This window comes from Phoenix dactylifera, chromosome 17 (assembly GCF_009389715.1).
Source record: "Phoenix dactylifera cultivar Barhee BC4 chromosome 17, palm_55x_up_171113_PBpolish2nd_filt_p, whole genome shotgun sequence".
Lineage (NCBI taxonomy): Eukaryota > Viridiplantae > Streptophyta > Magnoliopsida > Arecales > Arecaceae > Phoenix > Phoenix dactylifera.
This window is the reverse complement of record NC_052408.1, coordinates 8,292,367-8,316,980: the sequence shown is the minus strand read 5'-3', so window position 1 is coordinate 8,316,980 and position 24,614 is coordinate 8,292,367. Positions and strand designations below refer to the sequence as shown.

Here is a 24,614-nt window from a genome sequence, read left to right as displayed (position 1 = left end):
CAACAATAACTAGTCCAGTGAATCTGGGAGAACTGATGCATAACTATAGGCAAAGTTCACGAATTAAAAAGGTTTACAAGTGCACTAATCATAGTAGGATTTTGTAGAACTTAAAGAACCCATGCAGTGACACTGAGCATATGGCGCAAGTCTCAGTTTTCCTTTGAAACTGGGAGAAATTCTTTCCTCCCGTATTTCTCTACAGTTTGCTAATGAATAAATACAAATCAGGGGTAATTTCATAAACTAACAAAAAAAAAAAGAAATACATAGAAAATATACAAAACACCATTAGATTGCAACAACGATTTCATTATAGCATTTCTCATCGTGACATTTATTTTTTTACACTTTACAAAATTATGAATTTCTGTGCTTCAAGACATCTGTCAGGGCAATTCCAATCACTATTGAGAGGAACAGGTGCATGCGGCAAAAATATCTGTCGGACAAAGCTTCAAGGATCCAAGCTTGATAGTCATATGGCTGCAAATGAAACTGTAGGCCTTTTTCCTTTCCAAACAGTCCAAATTTCCAGTCAAAAATGTCCAAAGAACGCAGGTCCATTTGTCAAAAAATTATAATTCAGTTCACCAGGTTTTGCAGTCTTTTGCCTGCAGTTACAGCCATCACAAAACCAAAAAAAAAAGGATCATTAATGTCCTTGAATCAAACTAAGCATTAAACATTGAGCTCGTCTCTATAAAGCATAAGGCTACCATCCAGTACCACATCTGATCATTTAGCATCGGTTCTGACAGACCAAATGCTTGAAGCTCCTCAACACTGTGATGCACGAGTAGGCTGTACCTGTTGTAATGAAAGATGAAACCATAATATTTATTAGCAATATACTTTCTTCCACATCTTACAGATCCTTACCACAAATTAAAGGGTGCAGCTTGTTACGAAATATGATTAGAACCAAGGACGAAACAGAATCAGAAATAAGAAATTGGTAAGGATCATTATCATAGTATCAGAATTTTGTATGCCAACTCAGTTAAATTAATTTCAAAGAAAGCATCATCATCATGGATAAGAGGGGTTTTCTTTTTTCTGGGTAGTAGGATGGGGCGGAGGTCACACCAAGTACCAGTGCATCTACAACTTTATTGACATCCGCAGCTGCAAATATATGAATAATATTTTATTGAAGAATGCAAATTGATAGCAATCACTTGTCTTGGGGAGCATATCCGTTATTTCATAAATGTTGATCCAGATTTTTTCCCCTGCATGTGTGCATCCAAGGTAGCACATATTCCTTGCTTTTCTGATCATAATGATCAAAGGGCGTACTAGATTGAAGACTTGAAATTGCCGATTAATCATTATAAGCCAAAAAAAAAACAAGTTAATATTCTAGTGATGCAACAAATGCAATGCTTGTGCCCATATGGGCAGAATGATTACAGGAAACATCATATCAAACAAGATAATAAATCCCCAATACTCATCATTGCACATAGTCTGGCTTGTGATTTTGGTGCATGTGAAATCAGGATTTGCAGGAATTATGTCAAATTACTTATGACAGAAAAGCACAAACTCTGGCAAGTTTCAGGACCAGGCTGGAAATCCAGTCAAGACAAAACCTTATCATGATTATATGGGGACATAGACCCAAAAAGTATATAGAATATATATTACGAACTTCAAACGCTTGCTCCATTATTTTCACAAAAAAAAAAAAAAAAAAAATTGCATAAGTTGAATGATGCTTTTGGAAGAGCAATCAATTTTTGCTTTGAGAAAGTAAGGTAATCCTTAGAGATTGGTGAACTGTGGTTGTGGTTTGTCCTCACAAGACTATTCAGTTGTTCCCCTCATTTTCCTATGCATGTCAAAGGTAAATTTCTTTTCTGATAAGCCTAGTCTACGTCTTTTTGTTTTGCAAATTTAAGTGGGTTTCCCTTTGCATACATTAGCAACTATATTGGTGGAGGAGAAGTGTCTCTCTCCCTCTTTAACATAACTACCCTTTAATGTATTTGATTTTGGCGGAATATGTCCTTGAATGAAAGACACCACCCATGTTCTTTAAATCTTATAATTCGCAATCCAGATCTTGCCATCCAAATCAAAATGGCCCTGAGCTATCCAGATCCCATCCTTGGATCAGGATCAGTTTACGATCACAGGATTTAGATCCATATGATGGACTATACATTCCCTTGGATCATAGGATCCAATTTGATTATATGATTTATATGTTAAACCATGTGGAGGTCCATTTTCTATAATTTATTTGACTATGCCGTTCTTAAATTACTTTATCACTAATATATCTCAAATAGAAAATTAGCAAGTCCATTATTGGACTATAAAGTTGAAAAATAAGATGCAAGTTTTCGTATTTCACATCCACATGTTCTTATCCGTGTTTGTTCTAAAGCATTCTGCATAAAATGATAATTAAATTGACATATAGTATATGAATATCATGAATAACCAAACAGAACATTTGTTTCATTAGATAAACTATGTATGGTCCTAATTTCGTGAAAACTATAGTTCTTTTATTCTCCATTCATCTACTTTATATTTGACTTGCATTAAATTTTTATGTTTCTTTTATATTTAGAAATTTCTTAAAAAAAATGAAAAAACCTTACAATCTTCAATCAGATTCACAATCCGATCCATAACCCTTTATGAATTATGACTTGATACCGATCTTAACAACATTGGACACCACCTTTCCCCAAAGAAATTCAAAAATAAATAAATAACTTGTTTACCCAAGTTCCAAGATATCTTGCAGCATATTTCAGAATGACTTCAAGTGACAATACATCATAGGCTGCCATACCCTTCTGCACCTTTAGCTAACAATTGTCTGCTGCTACTAATGATGCCTAAGAAGGTGATCCAGGTACACATTTTGTGTGTATACATGTTTTTGTATCTTCATTGTAGTCCAATTTCATAATGTTCCAACAACTAGTGATTGGATTCAAGTGCTCAAACAAACAATAAGTTAAAGATGCTGCAACTGTTGTATTTACCGCATTTTTTAGACAGTATCAAACTCCACAACCCTTCCAACCTTCTCAATCCGGTTTTTATGCCAGTGAGAAGCACAAAGAAGTCAGCCATTTCAAATTGTCTATCTCATCTCAAGAATGAGTTAGCAGTGCTTGCTAATCATTCAATTAGCAGTTTGTAGATATTCACAATGATAAGCTATCACACTTAAAATCATGATCATATTTGTACCAATAAATGCTTGCACTCCACTCTTTGATGAAAGACAAGTATTTCTAGAAAATATTGTAAGGCAAGAAAACTGTTCGTCGTGATTTTTAGCTGAATTCATAAGGCTTGTTCTTTGTGTATGAGATCAATTCAAATCAAAAAGTTTTTATATATGCAAGAACATTAACATGAACCTTTGATGATTTTGGTTCACTTTTGAGAAAAAAAGAAAGAAATATTCTACTAGTAAAATTTATTAGGTTATTTATTTTTCCTACTTCAGTTCAAATTGCTGAGGCACAATTTCAAATTAAAGAATGAACAAAAAACTTTTAGCAGGTACTAGAATAAGAAATTCTAACAAGCAGTACATAATAAAATTGTTGATTCCATATGAAGTAGGAAGTGAGTACCTTCCACCACTACCCGTTTGCATAACCAGCATTCCTCCATTGTCAATATTATGCAGGCCCTCATACTGCTCTACAGTCCACTTGTACCATCTCATCAGAAAAACTCGCAAAGTCAGGCCATGTGATACGATCACTATGTTCATGTTTGGTGATTGTTCACCAGGAGGCTGAAAGCGGCCAATGTCAATATCCGCCCTCAGGGTCTCCCTAAAGCCTGTAGCAGTAACACTGCATAAATATGAAGCTGAGCAACTCAGAGAAATAGCCCAGCAATGTCAGAGAATAAATTCAGAAGCTTCGGAAAATCAAAAAAAGCTAAAATTGAGCAGATGGCATACCTGTTATTCGATCATAAACATCAGCAGCCGACTCCCCATTGGGAAAACGGTAGAAAAAACGGCCATAGCGAAGACGAATGTCTTTCTCAATTCGCATTTTCTCCCTGTCTTGAAAATTTCCTTTTTCACAACAAAAAGTGTGCTTGATAAGATCAATCAAAGAAACTTTGTATAAACTTTTTGACTCATTGCGAATACAAATTTGAGCCTAATCATGGGACTTTAAATATGTAAAATACTCATTCATCCTGATTATTAAATCAAGATTTTTTAAAAAAAATCTGGAGACCAATTTTTCCAATAGCCATACAAAATAGCCATTGTAGTTACCTCTACATACCCCCCCCCCACCCGCGCGCGATTAAAGATCTATAAGAATTCTTTATTATTTAATTAATAAGAGTAAAAAAATTAAACAAAGAAAAACATTTTCATCCATCATATAGAAATCACAATAATTGCATAAATAAAATATTGTATATCATACACGATTGTGTTACAAGTTGAAAGATCAATCACTACATGGATAGGCCATTTAGCGGCTTCTGTACGTCATGATAAAATAAAACAAGACTTAGTGCTGCTGTATCAAGTCTACAATGCACTGTTTGGTTTTCTTTGTCATTCAAAGCTTCCAACCTTCTGCACACGTCGCCAAAGATCCCGGAACAGCACTAGAGAACCTCTTCCACAGCATCCCTGTATGCAAAATTATGTCCCTCTTGTCCCCCAGTTCCGTCCTTTATCTAGAGCAAATCCAAGCTCAAGAAAAAGTTTGATAGTTGTGCTAAGCAAATCAATTTATCTTATTCTAAAGAGATGCGGATTATCTTACATGATGCAATTCTAGAGCCCATATTCATCCATTTAGTGTCCACATGGGAGTTTAAGAGTCCACTACTTATCTTTTACTCTATATTGTCTTCATCTTGATGGGATAGCTCCTTAGCTAAAGTCCATGGAGTTCACATGAACTCTGAAGCCTTAGAAAGTCTAGAAGATAGAGTATTTAACCTTTGTAAAAGAGTCCAAGTGGCAGCACGAGATAGTATCCCTTTTGACAACTTCTTCCAAGGGTTCACTCAAAATAGGTAATGGTGTGTGAGTTGGAACAGCCCTTAAACCTTCTAGAAGTTCACATGAGCCTATAGAGTCACAAAATAATCACTAACATAGATCGGGCTCAAACTTGGTCCGAAGCCAAACTTGTACAAGTCGGACTCAAGCTTTTTGCTAGTTAAATATTTCATTGGCCTTGCATCCATTGTCAATCAAAAAATAATTGTAGATGGACTTAATCATTGTTTCATAGCCATCAAAAAAATTAAATTATGATTTTTTATGCCACAACACTCATTAGGCACTCAAGATACAAACAAGGGAACAGTTAACTAGTACATATATAAGGAACAGGCTACCCATCCAAGAGTAAGCAATATCCCATATTTATGGATCATTTTTTATTAATACCACCCACCAAAAGAGAAGTTCTCAAGAAAATGAATACTTTCTTCATGTCACTCCTCATGATTTTCTCAAAGTTGTCTACAATTTAACCTCTCTCTTCTCTAACACTTCACCGATCATTCAGGGGTCACAATTTTGCAGCTCAAAGATTCCATATCTTGCTTTCTGGATCTGAATGTGTTCCATATTGTTTTTAACTTTTTTTCTCTGAAATCAAAAGAGCAAAGAAAAAGATGCCAGAGACTAACGCTTGAAAAAGATGTGGATACCTTAAAATTAAGGGATTATAAATTAAGATCAACAGGTAGGAGAGGGGTCACATTTCTCGGTCTGATAATCAGATCAGACCTGCAGACTGTGATTGAAATATGAAATAATGAAATATGAAATAAACTCCAGATCTTTACTTCTATGCATAAGCGATTTGTCACCTTCTTTGTGTCAAACCCATGATTGGCAGGGTGTATTCTCGGCTCTCCTCATTTTTCTACAAAGATAATTAAGAGGAAGATGATGAAGATGAGAGAATGAGAAAGAGAGAGAGGTACCACAACAAAGGTATCACAACAACTCATGGAGGGTTCAACTATCAAAAGATGCATTTCAAACAAAGTTAAGTTTTACCAGGATTTGCCTAAGACACAATAGACTCAAAGTACCATTCATAAAATTATTCCTATTAAGAAGACCTTTAATCTGATTTCAACTCTTCCTTGGGAGAACAAGTTACAAAAATACCTAATTTACTGGTTTTATTAATTAACCTGAAGAAAGGATGCAATCACTAAGTTGCTTCTTTGGTTAGATGTAACCATCACCATATCACTAGGAAATGCCCTGCTTGTCTCCATTTTTTTTAACGTAAAGGATACCATATTATGTTGTGGCAATTGAAAAGTGTTTCACCATCTATATTCCCCTCTTCATAAAAAGGGAGGCCAAGTGCACAAGGCTCCCGCTATTGCGGGGCCTAAAGAGGGTCAGATGTAAGTAATCCTACCCTGCATGTGGAGAAACTATTTTTGTGTTTCAAACCCATGACCTCCAAGTTATATTGGAGAAACCTTACCACTGTGCCAAGGCTCATCCTCATTTATTTCCCTCTTCATCTGCATGTTTAAATTGCTTTCTGTTCTTTTGTATCCTCCTTTTCTTTTCTTTTCTTTTTTTAATTTCTTTTGTCACTGAAAGAAATGGTGCTAATCCATTAAAGAACTGTAATTATTTAGACTTCTATAAATCTGAGATCGTAAAAAACTAAGTTTGATCTAGGAACGAATCAAATTGTACTAAAACAAGAAAGTAACAAGGGGGTTACGTATTAGGGTTGCCTCCTGTTGTTTTATCATTTGAGCTTTAATCCCTAAAGTGATAAGGATGAGTTCCTATTTTTTAGGAACTCATCTTTATCTTTTGTTTTGGCCAACAAGGAGGGGCGTGCGCCCCTCCTCTTTCTCCCACGCACACCCCAAGGGGAGGGGCTTGTGACCCCTCTTCTTGATCCTTTTCTGATGCACTTCGACAGCAACCTTTCTCCTCCATCTTCCTCCTTTGAGCCGCCATCAAGAGAAGAAAAAGAAGAGCCTTGATCGCCCTCTTCCTTCTTAATTTCGGTTTTAAAAGGGAAGAAAAAGAAAAAGGTTGTAGGGCTTTGTTCTTGTTCCTTTTGATCCATCATTCTTCCTCCTCCTCCCTGGGCATTCAAGAGTTGATTGAAAGGGAGGACTTCAGCCATCAAAAGCCATCTCTGCAAAGGAGCTAGCACCCCGGGGAGATACGTAGGCTTCGATCGAATCATTACCTTGTGTGAATACCCGTAGAGGCCGGACGCGTGTGCGGCTTCCATCGAACCTTCTACAAATCCACGTGAATCAGATTTACGGAGACCATCTACCCGCACAAGGTGAAGATCTAATCTTCTTAATGATTTTAAAATAGTTTAAAATAATTTAATTCTAATCTATCTACAAACGAATGGTTTTAAAATACGTTCATGCGATGAACGGATCCCGCATAGTTTTTCCGCTGCAATCTGAAAATTATTTCGAATTTTCATGGCATATGTGGGATACTAACAGTGGTATCAGAGCCATGGTTATGTAGATGCCTCAACTACAACTTCTGTTAACCATAAGTCAAAGTCTTTTCAATATCCTTGTCCCCCTCCATTATCTGAGGTTTCCTCCACAGCTTCTGAACCCTGTTTGGATACATAGAGGAGAAGATGGGGAAAAAAAGGAAAGGAAAGGAGAGAAAAAGAGAAGGAAAAGAAGAGAATCTTGAAGTCTAAGGCCCTGTTTGGATACATAGAGGAAAGGAAACGAGAGAAGAGAAGAGTAAGGAGATGAACAGAATCTTGAACTCGAGAGAAGAGAAAAAAAAAAAGAAAAGAACTTGGGACAATGGAAAATAAGAGAAGATAAAGAGTTTTTCTTTTCTCTCCAAATCTCTCCACTCTCGGAGAAATTAAAAGAGGGGTTTGGAGAGAAAATGTATCTCTCCATTTCTCTTCTCTTCTCTCCTAGCTTACTAACCAAATGAGGGAATTTAAATCTCTTCTTTCCTTAAATTTCTAATTAAACGTGAAAAAAGAATTCTCTTCCCTCCTCTCGTAACCACACGAGAAAATAGCATTTTCTTTCCTCTTTTTTTCTCTTCTCTCCTCTCGGATTCTCAATCCAAACCGTAGCATCAGCGGTATAGAAATTCAGTTACGCTCGCCACCATAAATCGTGAAACCTACAGATTTCAAACAACTAAAAGCAAATTGGACTTTAACAAAGCTGCAAACTTTCTTCAATCCCCAGGTAGATAATCACAACCCAAACATGCCATTGCAATCCAAATCCTAAATTTCTCCAATATAATAAGTTTCGCATTGTAATGTGCTCAATCGCAACAACAAACACTTAAGAAAATTACAAAAAAAAAATAAAAAAAAAAGAAAGAGGAATCGTCGAATACTAACCAAAATCCTGCTCTCGGAGGCGAGGTTCCTCCCTGACCCCAGCGATTCGGGAGGGCTTGAACGCCAGGCCGATGCCGCGGAGCGTCTCGAGGGTCCGGCGGTAGGGGGAGACATAGAAGTAGACCTTCCAGTCGTCGGCGCCGTCGCCAGAGACGAGTTCCCGTATCCGGACACCGCACGCCTCCGCCTCCTGCCACCCTCGAGCTGTGAGCCCGATCCTGGGGTCCGGCACCCGGGTGTAGACGCTCTCATCCACGTTCCCCTCGCTCTCGCCGTGGCGGACAAGGATGATGCGCCGCGGCCGCGGGACGGTCCCCCCCGCCGCCGCCGCCCGCTCCGGGAACCGGCTCGGAGGCGCCACCCTGCCGCTGCTGAGAGAGTCCTCGCAGCAGCGGAAGCGAGAGGAGGAAGAAGGGAGCGGCCACGAGGCCAGGAGGGCCACCATGGGCGGTTATCGGATCGCCGTGTGTATAGTATTATCCCGGTTTATCATAGTCTTGTAGGGATAGGATATTTTATCTGGGATAGAGATATCCTATCATTTCTTTGTAGGATGCTTGAGAACCCACAGGTCTATTTCTTTCCTTTGTTTTCTCGCTGAGTTTGGATCTCGTGGAGACTTTTGATCCATCTGCATCGGATTGGTGTATCCAGACAACCTTAGCCCTAATGAAGGCTCCGAGCTAGGTGCATGGAGTGACACCAAGAGATAAAAATAGGTCAACCCGTGAGACTTTGAGCAAGCTTATGAGCGGGTATAGTATTATAATCAGCTAGATCATGCAAAACAACGAAAAAAATCAAATTTTCATATTTGTAGTAGAATAATTCTGATATGTTTTTTTATTGTTGAGTTTTATTTCAAATATGATTCTCTGTCGAGTTTAATAACCGAATTAGGGTTAAAGCACCATATCCTATAAATATTCATATCATATTGTAAATGGTAGCCTTTTAATATATTAATAAAAAAAATTTAAGAGAATTGTCTCCACCGGATGAAGGATTATTCAATACAGTTTACTTCTATTTGCATGTTAATCTTCAAAGTGCAACCTTATTGATCGAATCGTCTCTTCTTCCTCTTTTTCTGCTCACTTGCTTCGTATCTTCAATGTGTAATCACAATGCCATTAAAAGTTGCTGTCAATCTCTCATATAGGGATATTCAGCTAATGCTCTACACTATATGCTTGTCTGAGTTCTGATAGGATCTGGTGGTTTAGTGGTATAATAGCAAACTATGCGTGTCAAGTATTTCATGCATTCAAGGAAGTTGACTGGGTGGCAAATTTGTTTATCAAGTATATAGAGGATAGTGATGAATTTACAACTTGGAGATTTATCAAGATTCACAACTTAGCTCGGACAGGTTTTGCAGGATTTTACTTTGTTGAATGTTTCAAAAGAGGTATTCCCTCTAGATCTACCAAAGAAAAGAACTGGTTCTGAAGTCTTCCATCTCATTATTTTGTAAAGAATATTATTTGCCAAACTTGAATTTAGCTTTTTTTGGCCCCCCATCCCAAGAAAATGAGGAGGTAAGCTCATTTTTATTAAGGAATTAAGGTAGTATGAAAAAAAAGAAGCAAGAAGTCAATGGTTTACTTGTCAAGATCTTCAGCTTTATTTAAGGATTTCTCTTTCATTTTTATTTTTCTTCTTCTTCTTCTTGAGGGAAGAGGAAGCACATGATCTTAAAATGATGCATGTAGAACTTATTCTGCTTCAAAACAAAGATGAAATGGAACCATGGATGGTCTCAAAATTATAGTTAAATAGAGATTCCATGTTGGGTTCTCTGCCCAAACTCCAAGGGATGCATGGATGTGGTAATACTTGTGGTGTAGTTGTGATCAAATAATACCTTCTTCCTCTTGAGTTGCACCCAGCTCTTCATGGCTTGGCAGTTGGTTCCCATTGGCTGACACCTCTCCTGAAATTTAAGTGCCACAATCTCACTCCTAAATTATTGGTCGCATATGTTGGTAATCAAAGTAGATGCAGGCAGAAGTAGCTGTGATTCACGAGGAGTAGAACCATGCTCTCATGGAAACTGTTGCTACCAAGATAGAACACTAAAGTTGGTCCCCATGGCTCATGAGAACCACAGAATTCACTAGTCTCCAAATTCAATGGATCCAGTTGAATAATCATGGGATATGTGACAAAAAGAGGGGAGAAAAAGAAAGATATATTCCATATCATGATAGCCATGAAAAGGAGATCGCAAGGGGACCATATGAGAAGATCCAAAGTAGAGGTCAAATGAATTGAACAATGTGTGGTAGATATGAGAGCATGCATCTACCTTCCTTTATAATATATTAATATATTGCTTTTTTTTGAGAAAATATAATTCTCTTGTGTCTATTAATACAAAAATGTATCTTATCTTTTTGTGCTTGCTTGCAGCTTGGGTTGTGAGGGTTTGGCTTAAGTTCAATAAATGAATCTTGAACTTGAAAAATAGGCTTTAAAGTAATCTCAAGCCAAGCTAAAAATAACCTAGCATGATTAGGCTCGACTTGAAAAAGGTTCCGACATATTTATTTTATTTATTATATACTATATGAAACATTTTATTAAGATTTCAGTATGCGCAATTTGTTTACTCTTGAACTAACCAAATATTAGTTCACTTTTTGAACCATACTTCAAATCAAGCTTGAATTGATTTCAACTCAGCTCAGGAATATCAAGTAGCTTGATTGAGCTCATATTTGATTTGATCTAAAATTAAGCTTAAACTAAGGTCAAAATAATGGTAAACAAATCGAACTTGATTGCAAGCTCAAAGTTAATTTCAAATCGAGCTTGCACCATGAAAATATTACAACGGTTGCTATCTTGAATCTCAAAATAGTACACCATTATTATTTGGAAAAATATCACATTCTCAATTAACTCAGTGAGTGACATATCCTTGGCCATCCCATTAGGCCCCACTTGTTGATTAAAAAAATAAAAATAAAAATAACCCTTGAGTTTTGGGACCCAATCCTACTTTGGCTCCTACCAAATGTTTGGAAGAAGAACATGAACAGCTCCACCTTCCCCACACCCTCCAATCCTCTAAATTCTAAGCCCAAAATTCAATGGGAACAAGCAATATATAAAATAAAGGGCTGCCCGCCCACTCCTTTCGGCCGTTGGCGGACGGGCGCCGCGGGGAAAACCTCTTCGCCCCGCGCCAAAAAGCCCCAAAAGCCCCGTGTCCGCCCGGGCCCAAACTGCCCATTTCCCCAGCCCCCTCCCCTTAATTCGGCCATGCGTCAAGTATTTGTTGAAACGACACTGATGACCCACTCGGGGCTGTCCCTTTCCTTCAGCAACATACTATAGTGCTCATACCCCTCATGTTCCCCTCTACAATCATACTCTTACCCAGCTTTTCTCTCCTGCCCATTCTTCATGACCTTTGTATTTTTATATACTCATTGTCATCTTCTGTTGCAAAAGTGCTATCTACCACCAATGCTCCATTGCTTTCTTCCATTTCTTTTCTGGCAAAGCGCATGCTCGAGGCCACGTGCCATCGGCATGGGCATCCATATGCAATTCATGCATCCTTGATGTAAAGCGAAGGTGTTCGAGAGAACTACGTGTTAATGTGAGCCAATGTCATGATAAGTGAAAGAAGATTTGTGAATCTTCCATCTTTTGGACCATTTTATCTTTTCAAAAGCAAGATGTGATTTAGATGGCAACCATAAGGTACTAGTCCCAACTATGTCTACAATTCCAATAGCAATATAAACAACATGAGGCGTGACAAGTGTATTAGCTTTGGTTGCAAGCCAGCTACCAAATCTTTGGCTTGATATTGAGAAAAAAAAAAAGAGGATCAATCTGCCATATGGAGAAAGAGGTTAAGAACGCAACAACATAACACAATATAAATACTTGCATACTCACCTACACCAATTCTTGTTGCTGAAGAATTAAAATTTGATAGAAATTGATATATGTTTAACGACATGAATGCATTTGAATTTTACGGTTGTGTGGTTATGAAGAACCATAATTTTCTGTAAAAAATATATTATTTTTTTAAAAAAAGGAGGAGTTAGATTCCACCCACTTCATTAAAAGAATAAAGGTAATACAAAGTTTAAAGAGACGGATTAAGAGGAATGGTTGGAGGAGGAGATAGTAGATTGAAGAGATTAAAATGTTCATTTGCCTAAGAGATGGGGGAAAAAAAAAAAAGAAGGTTATCAGTTATTGCTAAAGAATATTTCCTTTGAAGAAAAGGATATTTTGAGCCTCTCTTTCATGGTTTTGAGCAGCCTGCTGTTCACGTACAATGATAGCCACTGCAGACGCACTAATGATGTCAAATATCTTGGAACAAATGAATTAGTTAAAACAAATGAACATTACCAAAATTTGGCTATTCTGACTGCCACATGACACCATCATAATAATGAACAGAAGTTGCTTGAAAGTTTAAATATGGCCAACTGCTTTTGTCATTTTCAACCATGATTTTATTAGTTTTCCACAAGGAAATAGACTTAAAATCACAAGCTCCCCCCTTTTTTCAGTTTTTGATAATTCTTAAGCTCTCCTTTAGAGAATAGTTCGACATGGTGTTGAGATCTAAATTCTATTTTTTTTCTAGATAGTTGTGCCACTTTTCTCATGAGTCATGAGATGTACAAATACACTGCTGTCAATTATTATTAGACAGATAGGTTTACTTGGCAGCACTGAGGGCACTTTCTGCACCTCTTTCCTTTTATAAAGGAGAGGTTTTCTCTGGTCATTTGTCCAAATGAATTGGTCTGTCAATGGACCACGGGACCCTATCCTGGATTTTGGCACCCAAGCAGCACAGAAGACAGGGGAGACAACCTCTCCATACTCTTGTGCTCGTTACCCGACGGAGGGAAAGACAGAGAGGAATGCTACTGCTCGGCCCATGCCACAATATTATAGGCTTCAAGGACCACACCGCCCACATCCCTCTCTCTCTTGCCCTCTCTCTCATATGGGGGGAAATTTGAACAGGGGACAGAAGGCCAACCTCTACCATACTTGCCTGTCCTTTAAACATGGGCACCATACAATTGGTCATGACTCATGGTCACCTAACTCCCTCTACACTTTATAATTCCATTTATCCAATGCAATTCAAACAAAAACAGATTTTTTTTAAAAAAAAGAAGATTGTTAATGCTTTACATCGTTTTAGATCAAAGTGGAGAATGAATGTGCTTCATTTCCGGTTTTTCAGTTGAATAATTTAAGTATCAAGGTGAAAATTGTTAACTGGATGCTGCTTATCACTCGAAGGGTTTTATCTGAATGAACCATGTGTCTGTGTCGGAGCTCCTTTACAGCCTTTTGTTTTCCGACTTTGTTGGCCGCATCCATACCCGTCGTCGAATGTGAGCCGCCATTGTACCAAAAAAACAAAAAAAAAAAAAGTGAAAATTGTTCACCTTGTTACACTTTGATATCCAACTATATGAGGGTAATAATGCATTAGAACATTAGACTATGTATCTTAACCAACCAGCCCTCAACAAAAACTAATCGGCCGGCAGCGAGACCATTGATCTGACCTATATATCTGATTTTGGGACTACTTGCATAGATCATGCTTCTAACAAGACTAATAAGAACTAGCGTTGTCTCAGTGGTTATAATACTCCTCGGCCTAGCAGCATGAGATTCTAGGCTGGATCTAGGTGGTGCATATATGAGTATTTGAATTCGAATAACACTATAAAACAAAGCATTCTTCTTCTTTCCTGAAAACATAATTTATAAAAAAATATCGAACTACAATTCGACTAAGTGCCATCCATCCAACCGGAACCCAACCCAACAAGATATATCATATGGGCGAGTCGAATTTCAGCCTAAATCATGGATCCAAAAGCCATACAAGATCCAGCATAGGCTGCACCTAGAACCCTAATTAAGCAAGCCACTTCACCCTTCCCCATCCTGGATCTAGAACTTGGCTTGGTGCATTCCAGGTTGGGCATGACCCAGAAGGAACAAAACACCACATTATTGCGTACCAGTCTGCAATTGTTTTGGCCTGTCCTTGTCCCACATACTTGTAGCTTTTCTCAGGTGGGATTAGATCGAGAGGTTTGGGTTGGCTCCAAGTCACCCAGTGGACAAAATCCAGTGCAGCAGATCAGCTCGGGCTCAGTTCCTTGCAATATTTAGTGCCTTAGCCTGGCTCCGGTACGGACCTGGGTCCAATTTAGCCGTTAGTCTGTACCATAAAGGAGAGGAATGGGGAACGTGAAATCCAGATCATGATAACATGGTTTGGTCAGAGCTTCCTCAGAGCGGGAGATGCAACCACCGGCCAACAATTGTCATGGCGTTGTTAGCTTATAATTTAATTTCTCTACCATGAAACAAATGTGTCCTTAATTCCTGCATACTCTATTGGGAAATGTGGGCTATGTCTTCTTACTAGGGAGAAGGATGAATTTTTTTATGTGGTTCGAGCTTGGTTATGTCACATGGAATCCTAAATTATTCCTCTAGGTGTCATGACAAAGGGACCGTGATCGTCCCTTAATCGAGTTGTTCGCAGGAATGATTATCGGCACTCGGACGCATGAGCACGTGTCAGATTCGATCGCTACGCGTTTTGGGATATATACGATCCATCTGGACCCTACGATTCGACAAATGATCAACATAAAGACAGTTTTAAATAAAGATTGGTAGACATCAACATAGAGGCCTCTTTAGCGTCACCTTAGGGTAAAAATGCAGAAATAACTCTATAAATCTCACTATGCACTAACCTCTTGTGCTATGCCTTGTCAATCCTTTGCCCAATAACTTCCAAAGTTTCTAACTTTTGTTAGGATTTAATTTCACTAACCTACAATCTAAGCTAATACATTTTACTATAGCTACAAGTTTTTTCACCATCTTTCATCATTATAGTGTTTTTTTTTTTTTCCCATGCATCCTTGGATTCTGTCGCTCGGCGTGTCTTCATCAAGCAATAATATCTTCGCGACACGCTTAAATGTCACATTTCCTTCAGCTCGAATGCATGCATTAGTAGACAGAACTTGTAAGGTCCAATGTGAATGTCTTGGAAAACCTTTCAGAGATGCCTTGAAAAAATTAAACAAGATAAGTCCAGCCACACAGCAAACAAATGACGTTTGGAATCATTAATCAATTAACTACCAACCTCATTGGTTTACCCTCCAGAGACATCATCACATGGGATTCCCCCATCAAAGAAGGGGACAGCCCCAGCCTTCACGACCCTCCCTGTATAAGAGGCCAAACCACCGGCTGCTTTCAAGGCTCACAGAGAAAGTAGAGAAAACGAGAGAGAGAGAGAGAGAGAAATCCACTGTCACATCTCTGCACCCTCCCAGCCCTTATGAGCTGTAGCTGCCATAGCTCTCCTTTGCTTAAAAGGAAGCCAAGAGCAGCACTCCAAAGTGTGACACCAAGAAAGGCCTAGAGATCCCTCAGCCGCAAGCTCGCTCGCTCTCTTTCTTTCTCCGTCCACCCATTCCCCTGCGTCTAAAGAGACCTCTAGCTTTGGCTCTGAAATGGGGTTCCCCATGGGCTACTCCGAGCTCCCAAAGCTCCTCCTCCACCTTCTCTTCCTCCTAGGCCACCTGAGGCGCTTCATCTCCTGGGCCTTCAACTCCCTCGGCCTCGGCAGCCTCGACTCCGATGCCCAATGGCTAGACACCACCACCCACCACCAGCAGCAGCAGCAGCAGCAGCAACCCCACCAATTAGAATCCAATTCGGTGTCGGCCGAGCTGATCCGAGAGATCCTGCCGGTGCTCCGGTTCGACGACCTGGTCCTGGAGGAAGGCGGCGGGCGCCAGATGCCGGAGAGCTGCGCGGTGTGCCTCCACGAGTTCGAGGGGGATGCGGAGGTGCGGCGGCTGAGCAATTGCCGCCATGTGTTCCACCGGTGCTGCCTCGACCGGTGGGTGGAGCACGACCAGCGCACCTGCCCCCTCTGCCGAGCTCCCGTCGTCCCTGAGGAGTTTCTGGACGAATTCCCCAATGTCTGGGCCGACGGCTCCTCCGATGAGTATTACTACTCCTTTTCCTCACCGTCGGCATCTATACTTCTTCCCCTTCAGTATTATTCCTCATAGAAGTACTGGTAGAAATGAAAGAAGGGAAGGAATGAATGAAGGAATGGACTGGTAGTGTATATAGGAGAAGAAAGTAGTGAAATCCAAAGGAGATGGCAGTTGGAGTGGAGAGGGAGAGACTGGCTGCTTTCCTTTTCCCTTCTTTTGTTCTTTGTACAGTGTTGGTTGGTGATGACTTCTGTGGAGGGAATTTTGATCGATGGTGCTTGGTTTCTCATCTGCAAGGACCGATGGGAATGAGTTGGTTTGTAGGAGAAATGGAAGTGGATTGGATTGGATTTGGATTTGGATTTGGGGAAAGATTTGCATTTAAGGTCTGTTCAGAGTATTCCGAAATCCTTGGAGAGGAGAGGATGGACTGGTTTGATTGGGTGCGGCTCGAAGGGTCTGCTCTCAACTTGCAAACTATACTTCCATGGTCAGACACAGCAAGGCTGAAGACACAGGAAGAAGAGAAGAATCAAGAAATGGCTTTCTTTTTCTTTTTATGTTTTTTGTAATCTTGCTCTCCTTTCTCTCTTTTCTTTTTTCTTTTTTTTCTCTCTCTTCACCCCTCTCTCTCTCTCTCTCTCTCGTTATTAAAAACCTTCCATCGACTGCTTGTTGGATTCTGACTTGTTTAATGAAATTGAGAATGGTTTGTTTAATTTTGTGCCTTGGAGGAAAGGGTGTGTAGGTTCCACCGAACTTGTCTTCACCCAGGTTTTTCTTTGAAGAAGATCTTCCTCAATTTAGAAGGAATAACTGAAAGAGATTTGATGGAGAGGATTCTTGTTCTTGTGAGGTTAGGATGGTGAACTTCTCATGTTCTTTTTTTTTTCAAGAGAAAAACTTTTCACATTCTTCTGCAGTCCAAGGAAAGATGTAGATATGTTAGTTCCTATTACCTAGTGAGGAAGACTTCCCCTCCCCTTACTTCAACAATTTTTTTTAAAAAAACTAAGGGGCCGTTTGGTATTATGCTCTCAAAAATGAGAGAAAACATATATAAGGAAGAACAGAAATTTTATGGAAATGCTGTGTTTGACATCAATCTACATGTCATACTTCACTAATTTGCAGAGACAAAAGCATAAAAACAGCAAGGATGCCCAACAGGAAGCTTTTTCCCCCTTCTAAATGGAAGGCTGTCAAGTGTGGCTCTTTGGCTCGGTTTGATTCTTGAACTTAGTTTTAAAAGACAAGTCGAATAAAACACCAATAAATAGGATCATCAACATAAGCAGCATCTGATAAAACTCAAATTTGATCGCAGAGATGAGAGCATACATGATAGCAAGTGGTGATTCCTCCCTATTATGATATATTTATTATTCAAGAGAATCATATAACAAGCAGGACAAGGAATACTGACAAACTTGCTCAAGAATTGAACTGCGTCGTAGTATTAAGGATTTGTAAACATACATAACATATTTATCATCCATGGGGAAAAGTGATGCATTTTTATATTCAGGAATGCAGTAACTTTAGATAAACTATGATTGTGCTTAAAATCCCCGAGCTGCTTGGACTGAGTTGGTCCCAATGTGATTGACCAAGTGAAAAATGATTCAGCTGAGCCAGCTAAAGCATCAGCTACACTGAAACCTTTTTGTGGATGCGTAGGGCCCAGATTACTAACCCAAATTAGGTCCGAGTTGGGGCCAGACATGCATGAGTTACATATGGACCCAGCCCAATCCCCAACTAACGGCCAACCAGGCCCCCAATCATCCCTAACAAACAGCAGGAGCAGCCTCATGGTTGATGACTGGAGAGCAATGGGGGTGTAGATACAGCAAGAAGAGAGCATGAAGCAGTAACCTATAACTCAGAAATAGGACAAAAACCAATATCAGAAGAGTCTGAAACTAAGTACATGTCGGCAACACATCGAAGGCATAATTTCCTAAGCTAGATGACTTGTTAGTGACCTAACGAAGAGTCAGTGTGCTCGACAAACCTGAAGAGTCATGGAAGGTCACCTTCGGTAGATGAATAACGGTGAAGGGCCGGCTCGCTTCTACAACCGGTTAACAGATTTCCTAAAAATTTTGCAAACATCTGTAATAACTGCATAAATGGAGGTTAAAGGAGGCCGGTGGCATACAAAACAAACAGGAAAAAAATGAGAGTAGCTGTCTTGAAGCATATGGTATTAGTAGTACAAGAAATGCTACTCTGAATAGGTTTCTATCAACTAAAAAACTCAATAATGGCCACCTCAAAACAAGGGATAGAATCCAAATGAGGTTAACCAACCTGTACGAGATCACGGGTGTTAACAACAGCCATCCGGTTGCTCCAATGAGCTAAATATCAATCATGAAAAGGTAGCTTAAGATGTGCACCATGTGTGCCTGCTCTGTTCAAATAGGAAAATGTTTTGTCTTCCCCAAAACATCTCCGAAACATATTTGATTTTTTTCTGAACTGTCAAGAGCAAGGTTGGCAATTTGGCCACAACTAACCGCCAACCTTCCATGTGTGGCGCTTGAAAACCTGGTTTACAGTCATGGAACTTTTATTACCATAGTCCATTAGATGCATATTTTGACGCTCGGCCTTATTTTCTTTTTCATTCCCTCCTTAGGAATCCTTGATACTTTGTTGATACAAGATGTAGCACGATAGCCTCATCCATCAAAGAATTATATTCCTATCCATGCCTTTATATCCTTCTAGAAATCCTAAAATGACTCAGTGCATTTGATGCGTATGCATCATCTACTCCCTTTCAAAATCTATGTTGGGATTTCGCTTGGTGTCTCAGGTGTGGCTGCATGTCTAATCATCGGGCCCTATCATATCTAAGTCGCTTCTTATGGAGGCTTGTCTAAGTGTCATATCAATCTTAATGTTTAAATATCAGGTTCGGATACTTAGGCAAAACTTATGTATCCGGGTAACATTCATGAATGAACAACTAAAAGGCAAGCCTAATCTATGTACATATAAAAGAAAAGGCCATTAACACATCCCACGTATCCCTAATATTTTATACATTGTTAGATTAATTATTGTGTGATGCCATTAGATGCTACAGATCCCAACTTTCTAGCCAACAACATGTTTCTTAAAGCCTGGACATGAATTGGTCAATTGTAACTTGATGTCTAAACCCTTATAACGTCGCATCATTTGAAAACTATAAAAATTCAAAAGTTTGTGACTTACAAAGAGCTCAAAAAATTTACACGTACCACAAGGCTAAAGCATAACTATGACTGAAAATTATTCAATGTTACAGTTTATTGTGATATGAGTACAACAGGTCACTGAAAGATTGATACTTTATAATCTTATTAAAGTTATATGAGATCTACAAATGTATTCTTCAGCATATATATAATATTTTTGTTTTAGTTCTGATACAAACCCAAAAAAAGACACATCTTAATATTCTACAGTTAACATTGAAAGAATAGCCTGCAATTGTGGCCAAAGTATAGGGCCTGCATCAAGTTCGAGATGGAATTAAAGCTTGTTTACATGCGAAAGATATTTGGGAAGGTCAGAAATGTTTTTATAGGCAGCAACATGATTGAAACATATCTTATGAGGGCCATTTTAGTCCAATTGTGTCTGCAAGAAACAGAACAGACAAATAAAAACAGTCTCTAAGGCCATTGTTAACAAAAATGAGAATTTCCTTCAGACATTTGATTTGAGGATATCACAGCTGTTGCACAAACTTCTTTCCTCGACCAAGACTATGAAAAGACCATGCAAACAAGATTTTTCAGCTTACCCAAGTTAGATGGTGTTGCTAACAGCAAAGACTACGCATTTTAGAAGACTGAACAGCAAAAATCTTGAAAAATACCAATTTGGACTGCTAGAAACCTCTAATTAGACCAGATTCTTTGAAAAGACTTCTTGAAGTGCTTCCGCATAATATTAGAGCATCAAATCTTAGTGCACTGCTAAATAACCTTTGAAAGCAGAATTACAGATGATCAATTATTTGTAGTTTTAATTAAAAGAGGATGGTAAAAGGCTGGATCATTAGCATACAGCTAAACCAATACAGCTGATCTTCTGGACTCTAGAGCCAATTCTTCCATTTAAGGCTGGAAAATCCAGGTGAACTGGGTTTTGTCCCAGTGGTCACACCCCTCCGATTAGCAAACAGAGGTTCTGGGTTCGATTCTTGGATGGTGCATTTTAAAAAATTCTTTTTTTTAACTTGAGTAATTACAGCGCTGGTGGGACTCCCTCCCTTTCTCTCTTACAAAAGAAAAAGGAAAATTCAGATCTCAGAGGTATTGTCACATAGAATGTGATGCATGTTATCTAGTCCCATTAAGAGAGTAAACTTGCCATAGGAATGTGATGCATGGTTCTAGTGTAGAGTTACTTTGTAACAATGCTATCTTGTCTACTAACTTAACGGTAGACGTATCTCCATAAGCAACATGGCATAGCTCACACTCGACGAAGTGTAAGTAGATGTTCTTACAAACAATCACAGTATCCTAGGTGTTCACATAAGTTACTTTAGATATTGTAGAATTATGTTATGTCATCATGAGATAATATTGCCAGCTGGTGCAACCAGTGGCATAATCCAAAGCACTCATACACAAGTCAATAGGATCAATCCAGCTTCAAGGATGAGCAAGCCTGCTCATCCGCAAGCAAAGGACAACAAGTTAGGATGAGGACCTAAGAGGTGATTGCTATTGACATGGGATGTGGCATCGCATGAGGTTAACTACACAACATATAATATCGTGTCCCTATTCTCTACCCTCTAGAGATTCTCTTCCATCCAAAAGAGTTCTGCAAATAATAGCATGGGAAACACCAGCCCACTATTAAGGTGCATGTGCTGGGCGCTGCGCACCAACATAGAAGTTAGAACATAGTAGAAGATCAGTTTAAATAGAAATATAAAGAAAAAGATAATATTTTAAGAACATTGATGAATTAGCACACCTTGACGGGCTTCTGGCTTGAACCAATTTGTCATGCACTTTGGTGGTTGAGTAGAACCTTAGATTGGTTTACCTACTGACACAACTAATCCAAAAATTAAGGGATAAGTTAAATCACCTTAGAAAAGCAATTACTTAAACTATGGATTAATTATGTCTACCAAGGTGTCTAGATCTCTTACAAAGTATCCATTCTCCATAGTATTTTCAAAATAAAAACTAGTTAGGAGGTTCTTATTGGGCCAATAAGTTCTCATAGTCCTAGCATCCAAATAGGGTTGAAGGAGCTACTTTAACCCTAGGTTTGTCGGACCAGTACTGGGGCTTGTACTAGTCGACGGCCGGTTCAGTATAGTACGGGTTTGTATCGTGCCGTTTCGAGGTGCACTGAAATAGGGAGAGGGAGAAGAGAGAGGAAGAGAGAGAGAGAGAGGGAGAGGGAGAGGGAGAGGGAGAGGGAGGGAGGGGGAGGCTTACCAATGACTCAGTGACATGGCACCCGATGCTCGAAAACGAAGAAGAGAGGGAGGGAGGAAGGAGAGACCTCTGCAAGTCACTCAGTCTCAGTGACATCGCACCTAATGCCCGAAAATAAAGAAGAGCGACTAAAAAGAGAAGAACATTGGACAAAGAAGCGGAAGGCCAAGGGCTAAACCCTAATCCTAACCCTAACACACACACACACACACAGAGAGAGAGAGAGGGGGTGGGAGATTTACCGATGACGACCAACATCAAAGGAGCGGGCAGCATCCAGCAGCATTGATACCATCAAAGGCAACTTCTCGGGAGCAAGTGGACGAGAGAGCCAGCAGTTGAACTGTCCTAGGCCGGCATTAATACAACTCGGTATGGGCCAAACTGCCTGGTTTGGGTCAGCTCAGCGATCATTGCTTTAACTACTAACCATATTCTGCAAATTAATAAAATATTTTCATACCATTCTCGAATGTTTTCATTTTCTATATATTTCTCCAAATTATTCCTAATAAACTCATCAATCAAGATATATTAATTACTCATGAACTTTTCAAAGATTTAATGATTTATTTAACAAATTATTCATGACTAATTCAAGAAACCTTTACAGTGTACAAATTGGCAATGCTATATGCTATTGTTTATAATGATTGTGTTATTTTTATTGCTCTTTTTTCCTCTAATGCTTCTTTTCAAGTAAATAAATATATAAATGTCTCATTAATTTAACATTCTTCATTTTCTTATTTTTCTAATTCCATTTCTAATTTTTAGGATTCTATTTGAATTTTTGGCAATATCAATTTTTCCAAGTATCGATTCTATAGCACAAGCCAGCTTGCTCCTAAATGTGGAGCACATAATTGTAGCTATAACTAAGGCTAAAGTATAATACTCAGAAGTGTCCAAACTACAAAGATTGAGGGTGACAAAGGCATACCACATGAGCTAAAGGGCATGTTAATGGCTTAACCTAGTAATGGTGGCTCAAGAGTACGACATGAAGAGTTGTGAGAGTGCTTCTTGTTTGCACAAATGATGGTAAAGGGCCTTTCATTTTGGACATCTACAACCATGTCTAGCAAGCTTCTTATAGATTCTCCAGACATTCACATTAGACACATAAATGTAATCTAAAGGAGGAGAGCTGTGACACAAAAAAGCAAACAAAAAGCATGAAAAACTAGTTACCTTTAGGAGTTGTATAATAAAAATGCTAATGTAAGGGGATTTTCATCAACTATCAATTCATCCATGGCCGCCTCAAAATAAGGGATGAATTTCAGTGATGTAACTGTCCCTATAAGACAAATAAACAGTAATCAATATCATCGTCATGTACTTAGCTATATCAGCTGTCCGTTTCTACATTCACTATTGTCTTGAATCCATAGTTCACTTCAATTCATTGAGTTTTTAGAATAAATTGGGCCGTATCAAGTTGAAATCATGTCAAATCAAAAGAGTAAAGTGCTGAGAACATCACAAGAATGCCTGGCTCACCTGTAATTTTATTAATCTTGCAACTTGTAAGTGTATACCAAGTCTGGCAACTTGAGAATTTCTTCCTCTTAATTCTCTACCAGTGTCTATTTGACTCACCAGTAATTTTACTAATCTTGTAACTTGTAAGGTTATACCAAGTACGGTAACTTGAGAATTTCTTCCTCTTAATTCTCTAACAGTGTCTATTTGTAACCGCTTTTATCATCTGAAAACAATCACCAATCATCTACCAATCTTTTTGGTCCAAAAGAAATGGTTTCCAATGAATGCTTGCAGTCACTAACCCTCTCACCATGGAAGATGGAGACAACCCCAATATCTTGTTGGATTCTGTTTTTCTGATCAGAATCCCCTCTAAATGCTAACTGCTTCATCTTCATGGGGCTCAGGTTCATAGCCTCAAACAAGCCTTGTGGGGCGCATTTAAGCATGCATCATTTAATGTGATCAAAGCAAACCAGGTGAAGTTTCCTAGCAATCATGGGACAGAGCATCTTCTATGCCATGCTACAGTATGCTGCTGGGGGTATCAATGCACCCCACAGCTGTCCTCATTTAGTGGAGCTTTTGCTCGTCAAGCAAGAATCAAACAAATCCAAGTTGCCAACTCCAACAATAAGCTCTTCAGTCATCTGCTTCAGACTGGGGATTTGTTTTACCTTTTTTTCCCCAAATGCTTTTAGCCATTTCAGCATTCAGCGATGCTAACGCCAGCACAACATCGCTTCCCTAGGCAACTGGCATCGACAAAAAGGCATTGTTTAATTCCTTCAAGATTGATGCCAAAACCATTGACGGCTTCATTTCATTTGTCAGTTAATTCAGGAGAACATGTAAACACTTCTCCATATCTGTGCGCAGTTCTGGCTTTCCCTTTTGCTCTACTGTAGTTCATGGTTGAGAGCGTAATTTTCCAAATCAATGTGATTAGCTTCAATTCACATTAGTTAAATCATTGGCCTCTCATTGTCCATTTCATCACATATTATTAGTTTTTCTAATCATGGTCATCTAGTATAGCCAGACTAAGCATAGCATACTCTTCAAGCAGTCACACGGAACTTCTAATAACAAAGGCTAATTATTCCCAGATTGGAAACAGCAGAACATTGGTTACCTTCCTTGAAATTGACCCAAAGCGAGAACAAACACAGAAGCGAGGATAAAGAAGATTAAATTTTTATTCAGAA

The 24,614-nt window shown here is 39.0% G+C and overlaps 2 protein-coding genes across 4 annotated transcripts; one reads left to right on the top strand and one right to left on the bottom strand.

Annotated features, from left to right (window-relative positions):
- Nucleotides 1-277: 277 nt before the first annotated feature.
- LOC103712214 (phosphoglycerate mutase-like protein AT74H) lies at nucleotides 278-8,897 on the bottom strand. 3 transcript variants are annotated; one of them, XM_026806621.2, is made up of 5 exons: nucleotides 8,388-8,897; nucleotides 3,953-4,072; nucleotides 3,615-3,858; nucleotides 720-810; nucleotides 278-614 (listed from the first exon to the last, which is right to left on the bottom strand). In XM_026806621.2, the coding sequence occupies exons 1-5, from the start codon at nucleotides 8,830-8,832 to the stop codon at nucleotides 591-593; spliced, it is 924 nt and encodes a 307-aa protein (XP_026662422.2). In that variant the 5' UTR covers nucleotides 8,833-8,897; the 3' UTR covers nucleotides 278-590. The 3 variants fall into 3 exon arrangements, with proteins under 3 accessions (XP_026662422.2, XP_026662421.2, XP_008796901.2); XM_026806620.2 differs by having other exon boundaries at nucleotides 730-810; XM_008798679.4 differs by having other exon boundaries at nucleotides 730-810; nucleotides 3,615-3,828.
- A 6,246-nt stretch (nucleotides 8,898-15,143) lies between these two features.
- Nucleotides 15,144-17,163, top strand: LOC103712215 (probable E3 ubiquitin-protein ligase RHA1A). The gene has a single exon (XM_008798681.4). The coding sequence runs from the start codon at nucleotides 15,950-15,952 to the stop codon at nucleotides 16,514-16,516; it is 567 nt and encodes a 188-aa protein (XP_008796903.2). The 5' UTR covers nucleotides 15,144-15,949; the 3' UTR covers nucleotides 16,517-17,163.
- The last annotated feature ends 7,451 nt before the right edge of the window (nucleotides 17,164-24,614 follow it).

Coding starts and splice junctions, on each gene's coding strand:
- LOC103712215 (XM_008798681.4), top strand. CDS start 15,950: ATGGGGTTCCCCATGGGCTACTCCGAGCTCCCAAAGCTCCTCCTCCAC.
- LOC103712214 (XM_026806620.2), bottom strand. CDS start 8,832: ATGGTGGCCCTCCTGGCCTCGTGGCCGCTCCCTTCTTCCTCCTCTCGC. Junction 4,073..8,387: donor CCTCCGAGAGCAGGATTTTG/GTTAGTATTCGA, acceptor GTTGTGAAAAAG/GAAATTTTCAAGACAGGGAG. Junction 615..729: donor ATGCTAAATGATCAGATGTG/GTACTGGATGGT, acceptor CTGTAACTGCAG/GCAAAAGACTGCAAAACCTG.